Source organism: Ascaphus truei, chromosome 5 (assembly GCF_040206685.1).
Source record: "Ascaphus truei isolate aAscTru1 chromosome 5, aAscTru1.hap1, whole genome shotgun sequence".
NCBI lineage: Eukaryota > Metazoa > Chordata > Amphibia > Anura > Ascaphidae > Ascaphus > Ascaphus truei.
Genome location: NC_134487.1, coordinates 22,666,118 through 22,682,821, shown reverse-complemented (window position 1 = coordinate 22,682,821; position 16,704 = coordinate 22,666,118). Strand labels below are relative to the sequence as shown.

The 16,704-nt window shown below is 42.7% G+C and overlaps 1 protein-coding gene across 24 annotated transcripts in view; it reads right to left on the bottom strand.

Annotated features, from left to right (window-relative positions):
- The window catches only part of CELF2 (CUGBP Elav-like family member 2), a 392,945-nt gene extending 377,105 nt beyond the window's left edge, over nucleotides 1-15,840 (bottom strand). For 16 of the 24 annotated variants that reach the window (XM_075599436.1, XM_075599441.1, XM_075599440.1 and 13 more), the window contains exon 1: nucleotides 5,457-5,639. In XM_075599436.1, coding sequence (XP_075455551.1) covers nucleotides 5,457-5,563 — 107 coding nt within the window. In that variant the 5' untranslated portion in view covers nucleotides 5,564-5,639. Of the gene's footprint in view, nucleotides 1-2,114; nucleotides 2,662-2,773; nucleotides 2,798-5,456; nucleotides 5,640-15,820 lie in introns of those variants that run through there. The other 8 variants (XM_075599459.1, XM_075599461.1, XM_075599460.1 and 5 more) reach the window with 4 other exon arrangements.
- Between the last annotated feature and the right edge of the window lie 864 nt (nucleotides 15,841-16,704).

Below are 16,704 nucleotides of genomic sequence, written 5' to 3'. Positions count from 1 at the left end.
CGGTGCCCAGCAATGGATTCCTTACGCTGAATATACTTATAGGAAACAATTACATAAAGCATTCTGCTGGGTTTCAGAAGCAGAAATGCAATCTGTTTTGTGAAACAGAATCTGTGATTAAAATACACAATGCACGTTTGTGCCGGTTGTGTCCCCTTCACACAATATTCCCTGTATGCTACAATTTTATTTAATAAAATGAAAAACATTTTTTCTGTCACTTTTGCTCAATGAAATCCAACGCAGAAATGACATTTCTACTGCAGACTGCCAGCAGTAATCTGAATTTGAATGAGCTCGTAGACACAGTGACCTCAGAAAATGCAGAGCGGACCTAATTTATAGCATTATTTGACATTTTATGGCTTGAGAAAGGGGAGCTATTTATAATGGCCCCCGTGACAACACCACAGCCATGGCAGGAGAACGAAACCAGGCGATACCTCTCTCATTGCGCGCTGTCTGAAAGTTTAAACCTGTTATTCGAGAGATAAGCCCATCTGATTTCACCGTTGGGTAGCAGCTGGGTACCTTCCTTTTGGAAATGGAAACTATCACTTCCCACCTTCGTAACACCTTCTGCCATTTAATTTCAGGTTTTTTGTCAAGTTAGGTGTTTTCAGGGCTATAAGCAATGAACTTTCATTCGGCGGCATCTTCAGCTAATTAACCCTGCTGATTACAATAATTAGTATTGATTCACTCCTGAATGACTTCCTAAGCATCCCAGCCCAATCTGCACTGGATGCAAAGTTCTGGGCATGAATATTAATTTGATGTTCTTCTTTGTTTTGGTGCCCCAAAGGTATAGTTTGCAATCTTACATACTTCAATTTGATAACAGAAGCACTTGAGTTTTATTGTAATTTAACAATGAGTGTGTGAATACATTATGGGATGATGATAATAACACTAAGGCATAATGTTCCACTGCTGATGGTATAAGACAGCTGAGAAGATGCAATGGGGGTTATTTACCAAAGCAGAAATCACATGCTGGTTGTCAAAGTCCAATATATTATAGGGCAAGTGCAATTTACCATTTCTGTCTTTAACGCTTTCACTGCCAGAGGGGCCTTCATCTCAGAGCAGTGCGCTGCCAGGAAGTATTAACATACAATATAGCTCATTGTAATTGGATTACTTCTTGTCAATGCTACAAAGTGAGGGAGGTTCATGCACAATTTGATATCTGCTCTCCACAGTAATGCAGTGTTTCTCCATAGGGGTTCCTAGGAACCCTTGGGTTTCCAGGGCCCAATTAAGGGGTCCCCTGCAACTTTCAGGTCCTATGAAAACCGTATTAAATACAGAAGAATTTACAATGCTTCTGATCTATGATGCTCTATTAGAGAGTTTGGGGTTCCTTACAATGCATGTGATCTCAGACGCGCAATTAGAGAGGGTTGGGGTTCCTTACAATGCTTCTGATCTCAGACGCACTATTAGAGAGGGTCGGGGTTCCTTACAATGCAAAGTTTGAAAACCATTGCAGTAATGGCAGAAGCTGGAGGTACAATGTAGTCATACTGCTTCTTCAGATCTAGTTGATCACGATATCAAATGCTCACATAAAGGGCAAACTTAAGTAAAAAATAAGAAACTGCACAAACTAGTTTACCAGTGCAATAGTAAATACACCCTATTACTACAGCGATTCTCGTTCTATGCAGCAGTCCAAGTCTCAGTTTAACACTGGGCGATATTCTTCTCATGCTAGGAGCAGGTAGGTTCGTTATTTTCACTTTTCTTTGCTCCTAATCATTGAAGGATCAACTGCTGCACATCCTGCAATTTCTAAACTGGATAACTCATCGCCTTTATAACAGCAGATGATGACAACCTTACTAACGTCTGAGCTGCGCCTGACTCTTCCATTTCAGCTATTCACCCCTTGTGGTTGCAAAGGTCACTTTGTTATTGCAGAAATGTGCCCAGCTCTGCTTTGCTATAAAAACTGTACTATCTATGAACCGGTGCTAGAAACATCACGGAAACAATTTCACATAAAAAAAAAAAAAGAAGAAGTAAACAAATATAGTCGTTAAGGCTCCTGAAATATTCATTTGCAAAATCATGAAATTGGCTGAAAAAATGTTTTCTTAAATACTCACTTTTATGTGAAAATCATTGCAAGCGTCTATTGTATGTGTTTGATTCAATCATCCGGCCATGCAGAATCACTCCTGATTTATACATGTGCACTTGCAAAGAAAGCTACTATGAAGCTAGGGAGATATTCAATGTAATGGCAAAGGAGTGAAATTTAGGCTGAAGTCCAGGTCATTCCAATCGGGGTTGGATAGGCTTGGGGTACAGGTGACACTTTGGTCTTTAGCAAAGAGATGCAGCTGTCTCAGTTCCTCAGCAGTGTCTTTTGACTGATTCATGAAGTGGCATTTGCATTTGGCTCTGAAATGAGCCACCTTGCACACTCTCTCTCAGTGGGTGGCAATGGAATGGTGTACGGATGCTAGCAGCTGCTAGCTAGCAATAAACGAAGCAATCCCTGTCCTAGGGAAAGCTGAAACACATACAGCAACCCTGCATATCGCTCCAGTTTTGTATATTTGGTTTACGGCAACACTGTATCCAAATTCAGGCAGAGTGACAGGAATGTACAGTAGGTACAACCTGAGAAAGAAGGGTATTAATGCAGCTCCATAGAAAAAAACATTAGATGCATCTAACAGCATACATCAAAACACAGATGTAAATAAACATACAGTAGTAAAGAGAAAATGGGAAGGAAAATATACATGCGTATACATACATTCTTAAGCTGCCAGCTCAGCCCACTAGCAGTGCATGGTGTATTATTGCATGCATGGCTCTCCTACTATTTGACAAGCTTTAGAGGCATGAAAATGTGGGATAGAAGCCTAACCCTATCAGTGCTGGAGGGATTTGCAATTAGTGTTGAGGAAAGAACACAAATGACGTATTTAATACATATACGCAGATTACACATTAGATGTTGGACTTGTAAATGTATATTATACACAAGTATATGTGTGTGTGTTCTGGACTGGAGGGACATGTCCTTTGGTGTAATACACACACACACACACACACACACACACACACACACACACACACACACACACACACACACACACACACACACACACACACACACACACATATATAAAACAAAAGACAAAAATGCCTATTACTACATCCAAATTGACAAATTACATGTTAAATGCTTATTTGTTTATCTTTACGGGGTCACAATCCTAGTAGCACTCCTCTTAACATAAATATATATATATATATATATATATATATATATATATATATATATATATATATATATATATATATATATATATATTATATATATTGCCCAGGACATACTTGAAAACAAGAGGTATCTCTCAATGTATTACTTCCTGGTAAAACATTTTTATAAATAAATAAAAAATAAATAAATATATGATGTGGTGGATTTGGATTCTGAGCTTACTGGGGCTGTATGTATGTATGTATGTATGTATGTATGTATGTATGTATGTATGTATGTATGTATGTATGTATGTATGTATGTATATATGTATATACACATATATACACACACACACACACACACACACACACACACACACACACACACACACACACATACACACACACACACACACATATATACACACATACATATATACACATATACACACACATATATACATAGACCAACTATAAATAAAAAAAAAGTACAAAGAGAGTTGTCACTCCAGAACAACAGTGACAGTGTTTTAGAGTCATACAGGGACACAATTGTGTTAAGCTCCCTTGCTTCCCTCTGTCAAATCTTTCAAGTTACAGACAATTCCAAGCTTTAACAGGCTGTTTAGAGGAACACTATAACATTCGTCCCAAATGCAAAATGATGTGTGTAAAAAAAATAAATCTAAAGGGGGGGGGGGGGTGTTATCTCACTTAATAGTATTATCATTTTTTTCTTAATAGAACACTTGTTTTACAAAGATAAGTGGTTCTACATTTTCTCAAGTACAACGCAACCATGCGTACAATGTAAATAATACCGTATAAATATTTGTATTACAAACCGTGGAGACAATTCTGGACCCTAATTTACCATCTAGAACTCAGAACTCTTCTTAACTCTGTGTCATTCTTCTACAAATATGGGTACCACGGCGAGATCTACACAGAAATCTATTGGTTTGTGCTGGATATCATTTATTATGTAATGATGATCATTGGATTATGCTCAGTTACATACAAACATTTTTAGTGATGCATATAATAAAAAGGCTGCATTTGCCATCTTGTACTTTGAGTTCCCTAATTCCTGTTTTTAGTTCCATGGGGCTGTAAAAATGTGCAAATCAAAAATGTTGATAACTTTCCTGTCAGTCTCACCATAAATTCACCGCAAATCATCTTAAGAAAATGTGTGCGGCACATTGTGCTTCACCTGCTATAAATTGTGACTTTTGCCATTATATCTTCTGTCCATTAGTGTATCACGCTCTCGTTATTAGCAGCGCCCGACATCAATCTTAAAAAAAAAAAAAAATCCCCTTAACTAGAAATTACAACCAGAAGATTTAGCCGGAGAATTCCTGATAACGAGGTCTGTGTCAGATTAATAACCATATTAGGGACATTTCAAATCAATAAGTTTCCCTCTGTAGTTAATGAAGTAGTAAGCAATAAATCTCCCAACTTAATCCAACAGACATGAATCTGTGATTGCAGAAAGGATGATTTAACAGAGGATAGCAAATAAAGTAAAATAAACAGGCAATGCTTAATAGCCTGTGCTGACATTTAGTCCTCCCAAACAAGATTATAGAAGTGGGAAGATAATGAAAAGAGGGTTAGAGGGGGAAAAAAAATTGCATTCCCAGACATGCATTAAGCTACTTGGACAGCTCCATTGTTTGGCCATCCCATTGTCAACCCAAAAGATGCATTGAGCAATACAAGGTCTGCTAACAAATAAACAAAAGACTACATTTTTAAAGCCGAATGCCCATTCCCGCACAATTTCTCTCCATTTTAAAATGAAGCTGCAGGATTCAGCTTTCTGGCAACTACAGTCATGGTAAAGAGCTAATGAAAATATATTTATTAAGTGCTCCCAGGCACAGCGCTAATGACTATGTTTAGGTAGGCTAAGTCCAGCTTACAGTGGTATTTAAAGCTCTCTAATATGAAGTCTTATCTTTTTATTTAGGATTATTTTGTGCATAACAAACAACAGATACTGTATATGTTAATGGAAAGATAAAGGAAGAGCAAGCTGGTCTTTTTAACATCCCCCTCCTGCCTCCCAAGATCAAATCCGCTCGTGCTGTGCAGGTAACCAGTACAATTTAGACATACACAGCAATGAGAGCTACTTCCTATACAGCAGGTTTGTAGCCAAATCCGACCAAGGCAACTAAAAAGCATCCGTTAAGGCAAAGGAGAGTGCAACGTACCTTAAAAGCAGCTCCTCATTTCTCATAGTAACAGCAGATTTGGGACAGCGCATGCTTTCTACACAGATATTCTCAACAAAAGCCAGTTCAGAAGTGCGCTCAAACATCAATGCCACGGTAGCTACTAATGGCTATGGCTAGACCCTCTCTCTCTCGCTCGCTCTCGTCAATGCTGAGTGGTGAAGCAAAGGGGCCCCTGCAGATTCACTAAGCAGAAATAATCCTCTGTGACAAGTTATGTTGTCTGGCCATAATTTACATTAGTGTAGCGCGCTGCCTATAGGGGCCTTGCTTGCATTTGGTCTTTGCTGTCTTTTACTTGTCCTGATTATATCAACATTAGTCAGGGAAATAAAAGGGGAAATCATACCTACATTGAGGAATTAAGCCAACGTTAACTCAAATACAAACATTATTGATATGTTGCCTCTGTTTGCATCAATGGAAAGAGAGACCTTTTCTTGTGTAATTATATTTTTGGCCCCATTAAAAAAACTGAAGACAAATTCATGTTTTGTTTGATAAAGATATTTTCTATATTTTCTGTTCTCATTGGCTTTTTTTTTTTTTTACTTTTTGCCCAACCCCTTTAACTTTCAAGTTTCTTCATTCATATGCTTTGTCATTACAGACCTTATTATACACACACACACACACACACACACACACACACACACACACACACACACACACACACACACACACACACACGTTTATGTATGTATATATATATTCATACATACATATGTGTAAATATATATATATATGCAAATATAGCTGTAAATAATAATAATAATAATAGCATGTTCTTGTATAGCGCTGCTAATTGTACGCAGCGCTTTACAGAGACATTTTGCAGGCATGGGTCCCTGCGCTGTAGAGCTTACAATCTATGTTTTTGGTGCCTGAGGCACAGGGAGATAAAGTGACTTGCCCAAGGTCACAAGGAGCCGACACCGGGAATTGAACCAGGCTCCCCTGCAGCAATCTCAGTGTCAGTCAGTGTTTTTACTCACTGAGCCACTCCTTCTCCTATATATATATATACACATGCACATATACACACATATTCCTGTTTTATTTTCTCCGCTAATTGCTATCTTTGTTTTATGGAGAATTCTGCATTTATATGTTTGTTCGTTTTCTTGCAACCACGACCACTATTTCTAGCAGTTGGAATAGATGTGACTGCTTATTTTACTGTAAATAAATTCTGAAACGATGTAACATTTTTTTAAAGTACTTGCGTCTTCTGTGTTTTTCAAACATATTCGGTGAGGTACTGTTGTTTTAATTATGATTGCATAGTGCTTAGCTAATGAGCATTATATTGTATAATGAAATATGCAAGTGAATACTACATCTCTTTAGCACGCTGCATGTGTGATTTGTGTTTTTTTTCTTTTCAGTATTTTTGTTATCATCCTGTAGCAGTAATAGCATCATTCAAGTATAATGTATAGAAAAAGGTTTTGTACTCAGGAGGCTTCCTAGCCTTCTGAATTGATTGGAACATTTGGAATGTGGTTAGGTTGTACAGTATCTGCTAACTCTATTTCAAGCAGACTCAGCCTGCAAGGCATCCTAGACCTTTAAATGATGCCAGGTGGGGGAGCTGTATGAGAGACATAGGTCCACTAGTATGTTTATTTCTGGTGTGCTATCGGCCTCTAACCAAACACTGCCCAATCTGAGCTATTCGTGTAATTTGCAATCTTGTTCTGGGCAAAATGCAAAATAAAAAAAAAGACCATTTCAACAGAGGAGGAACTAAATTATTCAATCAGAAGGATGAGAGCAATACATGTGGAAACGTCTATTAGGAAAGGGGTCGATCTTGGCTGCAAAATGGAACTGAAAAAGCTTTATAGCTTTTAATCTTAGTTATAGACATTTGAAGTCTTGAAAGCTTGCGTCCGATGCCCATCAAGGATTGATCCGGTTTAACATATGCTGCAGCGGGAAATAGTTGGTTTAATATGAAAAATGAAATCACTGATGTTGAACATTTTGCTTTGGAGACAACATAGAAATTCTAGAAACCGCTAAATATATCTGATGACATTATTATGCATTCGTTTTTATTTTATAATTGTATGGATCTCTGCGTATTGTCCCTTTTTCAAATAGGAAAAAGATTTCAAGATGTATGTAACATTAAAAACTCAGCTACTTTGCATAAATTTGTAATTGAAGTTTGGGTCCCTTTATTACACAAATTGACATGCTGTGATTTAGTAATCATTCTTCGAGTACAGGGCATTACCTGGCCATTAGTGTTAACCTCTGGCTTTAGCTCACCCAGGCCATTGTTAGGCTAAGGTCCCGTTGCACGCGTCCGCACGGCTGGCTTGCTTGCCGGCGGCGCGTGCAACTCGCTGTACCGCGATCTGCGGTCTACAGGCTACTTTTCTCGGAGCGGGGGGGGCGTGGCCAAACGGGTCGGGGGGGGCGCGGCCATGACGTGGGGGGGCGCGGCCATGACGTGAGGGGCCGGAGCGGGAGGTGGGCGGGAGTGGGAGGATTGACAGGGAGGGGGGGGCGTGGCTTGAGCGGAGGGACCCGCTACTCTTCCCCCCCCTCCCTCCACGGGCTGCCACGGCTGCAGGTAAGTAAAAAAAACACACACACGCAGGCACTCATACATACATACACACACATAAACACACACACAGGCAGGCACTCACGCACTCATACACACACACACACACACACAGACAGAGACAGGCACGCACGCACTCATACACACACACACACACACACACACAGACAGAGACAGGCACACACACAGGCAGGCACGCACGCACTCAGACACACACACAGAGAGGCACTCACGCTGATTTCACTCCACACTCCTCCCCGCTCCCCGAAGCCTCGCCTCCTCCCGCAGCCTCCCCTCCCCATTGGCTCACAGCCACACCACGTGACGCGTCAACGCTAGGAAACACCATTCTGTGGTGTCTCCTAGCGGCTGACGCGCCACAGCGTGTAGTCAGCTGTGCAGCCAGTGGGGACCGGGACCGGCTCGCGAGGATTCCCCTGCTGGTGGGGAACTCGCTACATTGCCGCCCGCGCCAACGAGCGCAGCGGGTCCCAGGCCTTACTCTCTCTATACACTACACACTCCCCCCTCCTGGCCCACGCCCAACACCACCATACACCCCGGATTACTCAAAAGCCTTGCACTATCTACAGAATGTTGGTGGAGAACCCTGAAAACCAGCACTCCAACCACCGCACACTCAATTGGCAAAAATCATAAAGTTACAACTTGCAAACAACTACTCAAATTTCTACTCATACTATTACTCTCTTTAGCAGGTGATATTGAATCTAACCCAGGCCCTCCCACTTCAACTCTGTCCCATACCCCTGAGAATACCCCCTTCAAATTCCAAAAAGGGCTATCTGTCGCCCACATAAATATCCAGAGTCTGCTGCTCAAACCGGACGAACTAAGGGCATGGTGCCTTATCTATAAACCCAAAGCCATCGTTCTTACAGAAACATGGCTAACCCCTAAAACCCCTGATGCACATATTGCCATTCAGGGATACTCCATTTCTAGGAGAGATAGGTCAAAGAGAGGAGGGGTGTTATTTTATATTGCAGACACCTTACAGTTTAAACTGTTAAATTGCCCCCCCAAGCCCACCCTCTTTTGAAATCCTAGTTGGCAGAATATGCCTCCCCTTTTCTAAGCCCATCTTGCTTACTGGCATCTACCGCCCCCTAAAGCCCCTCTACAATCCCTGACTGATATCATCCAGTTTCTTGGCTCCATTTCCTCTCTGAATGAAAAGAGTGAGCTGCTCATTCTTGGGGATTTTAACTTCAATTGGCTTGACCCTAAAAACCATAAAATTCACACACAAATTAAATCGCGTAACCTATCGCAACTCATTTCCCAACCCACACGAAGAAACCTGAAATCGCACAACCATTCCTTGCTTGACTGGATTCTCTCCTCAAATCCCAGCAGAATCCAATCCTCTGGCATCCTTCCTCAGATTTTCAGTGACCATGCAATAGTGTACTGTGTAAGGAAAGTTAAACCGCCCCAATCAAGCCCTAAAGTTCTCCTCACTAGAACATTTAGAAAGTTTAACCCACAACAGTTTTTGGCTGACCTTACCAACTGCCCTTGGCACAGAATCGATTTAATTCCCGACCCTGATTCTGCGCTTGACTATTTCCAATCCGAGTTCTTAAAACTCTGTGATACCCATGCTCCACTACGCAGAATAAGGGTACGGGGTGCCCACCTTCCAGGGGTAACACCTGACCTTTTAGCACTCTACCAGTTCAGGGATGTCTTGTGGAAAAGCCACAAAGTAACTGGCACTACCAAGGATCTCAATCACTACAGATGCCTGCGGAACATGTGCACAAGGCAAACAAGGCATGCAAAAGCACAATATTACTCTGACAAACTCCACCAGAATACATCAAATCCAGCTAACTTCTGGAAGGTTATCAACAACATATTCCAGACTTCTAACCATCAGCAGCCAAGTAATATCACTAAGGGGGATATTACTCTGACAAATCCCACCGACATTGCAAATGCATTCAATGACTACTTTGTCAGGTGTGCTACTAACTTATTAATGAAACGCAACCCAAACCACAAACCTGAATATCATCCTGGGAGTACCCATATAGCCCCACCCCCTCCCAACACTGCCCACAATTTTCAATTTGGCCGAGTATCTGAAGAGGAGATTACACAAGCGCTCCTCAAATTACAACTAAGCAGCCAATGTGGACCTGACTTACTGCAATCTAGGTTCCTAAGACTTGGTGCCCCAGCCATTGCAAAACAAATTGCTTCCATAGTCAACTCTATCCTATCTGCAGGCCATATCCCTAAGAACTGGAAAACTGCTAGAGTTGTCCCAATCTTCAAAAGTGGGGACAAAACACTGTCTCAAACTACAGACCAATTTCCCTTCTCCCAGTCCTATCCAATGTCATGGAAAAATGTGTCCACTCCCAACTAAGAGATTACTATACCAAGTCAAATTTCCCTAGCCAATTCCAATCTGGCTTTCGCCCCAAACATTCCACCGTAACAACCCTGCTAAAAGTGTGCAATGAAATCCAGTGTGGAATGGAACGGGGTCAACTCACTGGTGCAATATTCCTAGATTTTGCAAAGGCTTTTGATACTGTTGATCATGCTATCCTGCTTAACAAACGCCAGAGCTTTGGAATAGGGAAGCACGCTTTAAACTGGTTTCAGTCCTACCTATCAGGTAGATCCCAACATGTGTCAATCTCAAGCTCTAACTCCAACCCCCTGGATATCACCTGTGGCGTCCCGCAAGGCTCTGTTCTGGGGCCCCTACTCTTCTCAGTGTTCATCAATGATCTTCCCACAGCTTGTAAGGAAGCTTCAATACACATGTATGCAGATGACACAATCATATATGCACACAGCCATAGCCTCTCTGACCTTCAACACATACTTCAGTCTGAATTTTTGAGACTCGAAAACTGGATTACCCAAAACAAACTGTTTTTAAACACTGACAAGACTGTAACAATGGTATTTGGGACCAAGACTAAATTATTAAAGCTTCCAGCGACTGAGCTCCAGATTAGAACCAACACTAACACCACCCTAACTCCTGTTACTAGTTTTAAATACCTGGGCATGTGGTTGGCCTCCCACTTAACATTCGGAATGCACATTGATACCCTAACAATCAAAACCTATGCCAAACTAGGGGTACTTTACAGGAACAAATCCTCCCTAAGTCTCCTGGTCATAAAGCGTATCGCACAGCAGATGTTAATGCCAATTATTGACTATGGAGACATAGAGGCCGATTCAATAAGGTCTGTTAAGTGGCTTTAAGAGCGCAAAGTACCCTTTAAGCCCGATAAAGCTGCATTGCGATTCACTAAGCAGTGATAACGGCGCTTTATCGGTCTTAAAAGGTATTTTTTTTGCCCTCGGCGCAAAATGCGCACGATCAGCCTTTTGCGCTGATTTTTGCCAGTACTACCGATTCACTAAGCAGCGCTAAGTGAATCGGCCTTAAAAAAAGCGCCAAACAAACGCGCCAGCTAAAGGCAGGCGCAAAAGAAGCTGGACTTAGAAACAAATTCATTGTTTACCTTTTTGCTGGCACACCATCCATACAACAGGCCCGCGGGGGTGTCCGGGAGTCCCCGCGGCCGTCCGGAGGCATCCGGGGTCCCCGCGGCCGTCTGGGGGTCCCAGCGGGCCTGCGGTACCAATGGAGTGCCCCCAAAAATTAAACAAGACTGTAAAAAAATACCCCCGTCCCCTAACACATAAAGTACATTAATGTGCAAAATTACTATTATCCAAATACGTATAGCCGCTAAGGTAATGAAGCTGCTTTAATGTATTTTTATTAATATTGTGTGGTAGCAGGGGACCCCCTGCTCCCACACACTATTATTAAAATGTACATTATTGCAGCTTCATTACCATAGCGGATAGCCGCTATGGTAATGAACTATTATTTATTGTTATCAGTTTTTTAATACTAGTGTAGATGTGCAGGGGGTCTCCTGAGCTGAACCCCATCGGTTTCAGGTCCGAGGATCCCCTACTTCAGGAGTTAAAGGCCCCGTTATGGGGTGCCGGTATCCCCTGCACTTTAAAGCTCCCGCGTCACGTGACCGGGACATTGAAATTCTGCAGGGGATACCGGCACCCCATAACAGGGCCTGTATCTCCTGAAGTAGGGGGTCCTCGGACCTGAAACCAATGCGGTTCAGCTCAGAAGACCCCCTGCTCATGTATAATACTATTAAAAATCATATTTGGCCAGCACGATCGCCTGTAAGAGCCGTGCATTGAGACGCAGCGTCTCCATGCAGTTCTTACAGGCTGCTTTGTTTATAATAGTTATCGTGCTAAATAACTTTTAGCACGATAACAGGGGGGGAAAAAGGTGACCGTGCGCTATGGCCCTTTTGGCCAAGGCCGGCCGTAAACGCACCGAGCAGTATTAGTGAATAGCGCTTATGGCTTCAGCCTTTTGCGGCCGGGCGATATAACCCATTTTAGCGCTAGTTAACGTAGCTTAGTAAATCGGCCCCATAGTATATGGCTCGGCACCTCAAACCCACCTTAGCAAACTTGACACCCTCTACAATTCAATTTGTCGTTTTGTTCTCCAATGCAACTACAACACATATCACTGCGATATGCTCAAAGAACTAGATTGGTCATCACTATAGTGTAGGTGAAAAGTTCACCTTTCCTGTCTTACCTTCAAATTCTTTATGGGCAAGCTACCAGCTACCTGTACAAGCTCCTCACCCCTACCACATGCAGCACCTATCATCTGAGATCAGACTCCAAAAGACTGTTCATGGTCCCAAGGCTCAACAAAGTATCCGGACGTTCATCCTTTTCTTACCGTGCACCCCAAAACTGGAAGAACCTACTAGAGACTCTCACATCCACCACCAGTTTAAGTTCTTTCAAATCTAAGGCTGCCACACATTTTAATCTGGTCTGTAACTGTTTCATACATCCATAATATTTATTATCTTTAACTGTGCATGCAATGTCTTGTATATAATGTATACCCTGTTCATTTATGTAACTATTTGTAACCATGTATTATTTGTCTTAACTCTGTGCCCAGGACATACTTGAAAACAAGAGGTAACTCTCAATGTATTACTTCCTGGTAAAATATTTTATAAATAAATAATTAACCTGTACAGTGGTAGGGTTTGCTGCCAGACCTTCAGCACTTCCAATCATGTGATCACGCCTAGAAAGGAGGAATGAAAAAGATGTGGAGGGGGCTTCCTTACCATTTTTATTAGGCTGGCTGCTCCGCTGGAGTGATCTGCACTAGAGATGGATGAATTTTTTTCCGCGAATTTGGATCAGCAGCGGATCGGCCGGTTCCTTTGGTCAGCGGATCAATGTCAAAAATGTTTTGGTGATTTGTCGACCACTGACTATTATCATCAACATTTGATTTGAATATTTTAATGTTAGTTTTGAAGTTCCCGGGTACGTATAACACGAAGCTCACTGGCACGTACAACAAGCTGGCCTCATCCATCCCTCACCCCCCTTTTTACCTACAGTAGTCATCCACAGCCTCTGTGCCCCCACCAGTCCCTGATCCCCTTCCCTGCTGCACAGACATCAGGCTCCATCCAGACTCTGTGAACAAATAAGTTCCAGTGGCAATGGTAGCCACAGTTCCCCGGGGAGGAGACTTCGTTGCTGACTGCAAAACAGGATATGGACCTACAGACCTGGAATTAGAGGCCTGGGAAGCAGGGGTAATCAGGTCCGGTTCTGAGGTTGAGGCAGGCAGAAGGCAAAGGGTAGCCAGGTTCGGTTTCAAGGTCGAGGCAGGCGGCAGGCAAAGGGTAGTCAGGTCCGGTTCCGAGGTCGAGGCAGGCGGCAGGCAAGGGGTAGTCAGATTCAGTTCCAAGGTTAAGACAGGCAGGAAGCAAAACAAAGGCGAGGGAGAACAGACAGGACAAGATAACCAGTACTTTGCACGAGCAAAGACTAGTAGCAACTGTCTGCTATTTAAGGCCAGAGGCAGCTGCTGGAAATGAGAGCCAAAGAGAGGCTGATTTCCTGTCAGTGGAGTAAGGGCAGGATTTGCCAGGTAACAGAATGGCCGTGGTAGCTTTGAACCAGATGATGTCACTTCCTGGATGTTTAGACAGATCCCTTATATCCATTGACCAAATATGGTATTTGACCTCAGTGTGGGGGAGTTAGAGAGCAAGTCCTGCAACAGCAATCTGAAGAGGTTACAACTAGTGCTGGCCAATGAGCAACCACAGGTGCTCCCAGAGCCCATACCCATGACCGGTACAGGCCCAAACCTAGAACCCCTCCCCAATTCAGCAGATGAGCATGCCCGGACCAACAGTAACCTAAAATTCAAATCGGAGCGCATGCGCTACCATTTATTACGTTCTAAAAGTGGATTGGCTGATTTCTGGCCATCACTGTGATATCAATGCGAAATTCAACCAATTAGCTTTCAAAGCTGATGGTATTATCAGAGGTTTAGCCTATATGATAATGTAAGGGACTCGCAAGGAATGCTGCAGAGATTCAAAAATGCCGGTGGTTAGTGGTTCTATCATTAGCTCAAAAAGAAAAACTGAGTGTGTTTCATAATGTGTTCACCGTGAAAAGATAAAAATTAGTTTAATGGGGTTGTTATGCCATTAAAAAAACAGAAAGTATGTGAGCGTATGCTGATGTTTAACAGCTGTTTCCAGGTCTGCTGCACTTTCTGAAACCTCAGAACATACAAATGACTGAGCACCCGGAACCCTATAGCGAGATGCCTTGTAATGCCTCGTTAACAATGCGTTCACTCCAATCAAGTGAATGGAAGTTACTGCACGTTACCCTTTTTTTCACTATATTAAGTAGTGTCACTTTGTAACGTCCAATCTTCCCTTGAGAAGAATATCCCTAGAACTTTAGCCTAGCATTGATTAATGAAGGGGTGCATAAACTTTTACGTCTGCCCCCCCCCTGCCTGCTCTCCCCCCCTGCTCGTGCACCCCCTCCTTATCTTGTTTCCTTAGTTTCTGACATCATGACACGCCACTTTCCCATGGCAACTGGACATCATGTGACCCCCCGTTGCCATGGCGATGCAGCACCAGAAGTTGCCGGAGACAACTTAAGGGAACTTACAGAGGCCTTGCGCGCTCCCCCGGCATTTAATTTAAATGCTTTGGGGAAGAGCGCGGGGCCTCTGTAAGCACCGCGCCCCCCAGTTTGCACACCCCTGGATTAATGCATTATAGATCTGCTCACACACAACACTCTTGGGTTGGTTACTACTTGCCTGATTGCTACTGTAGTTGAGCATTATGCAGCTGCAGACATGGGTACGTTGAGTACAGTGGTGGATTTCCCATTAGGCCCGATAGGCCAAGGCCTAGAGCAGCAAAAATTGGGGGTGGCAAATTCCCCCCCCCCTCCTTATACAGAGGCCCCGCTCTCTTCCCCACCGCTTACCAGGGGAGTGTGTGAGGCCTCTGTGTAGGTCTCTCACCTTCTCCTACGTGCCGCCCTCCACCTCCTGTAGCATCGTGGCGTCAGACGACGCTGCAATGTCATATGGTGTCACGTTGTCGTGGAAACACATCGTTACGTGACATTGCGGCATCATTTGACACTGCAGCATGAGGAGGGCGGCGCTGCAGGTCGAGACGGCAACGGCAGCAAAAAGCTAAGTGCCTATGGAGGCAAAATGTGAAATGTGCCACTGGTTGGGCATGTTGCAATGTATCTCTCTGGCAGCGACAGGGTTACAAAAAGTAGATTACAGACTTCAGCCATGTGAGCTAGCCATTAGTATACTGACCTTCATCCCCCGGTCTCATGTAATATCGAAGATCTGGGAGCAGCTCTGTGTCTTCCTATGCTGAGAATGTTATGTCACATTCAATTACATTAGGTCTGTTGGTGCTGTCATGTGAATTATATTCTTGCAGTTGTTCCTGCCCAGTCTTAACTCCTTCAGTGCTGGGGGAGATAGAGTCCCATTAGATTGCTCTGCTACGGGCTGCTGTGTCCCCCAGCAGTGAATGAGTTAAAAGTAAAAGCCTGCACTGCTTGACATTAAACCGCTTTTCTCCCAGACGGGCCGCACTTTGCAATCCATTGAAGGACCATCTGGCAGCGAAGGGGTTAAGATTTTCATCCATGCTTAGAAAATGTACAACGTTTGCTGGCAGCAATCTCACCACAATGTGATCTAAAAATACAGAAAATCAAAGAGCTTGCAAAAAATATATATATATAAAGGGGCAAGGTTACTGCACCACTGTAGGCAATAATTTGTGTATATATATATGTGTATATACACACAAATTATTGCCTACAGTGGTGCAGTAACCTTGCCCCTTTTTTCATGTGTGGCGAATACTTTTAGATGGCGTGTGCTCCCGCTGGCATGTTGTGTGTGTCGCTGCAACACGCAAGTGGGAGCAATAATATCTACTATATGTTTGTGTGTGTGTATATATATATATATATATATATATATATATATACATATATAAGTATATATATATATATATATATATATATACACAGTATATATATATATATATATATATATATATATATTAAAAAAAACTTTATGTCATACTGTATAGCGCTTTACTCCCAATAGAACTCAGTGCTTCACAATTACAGTATAGTTCGCAGTACGCAGCACAGAGACATTTTTATAGACACAGTCCC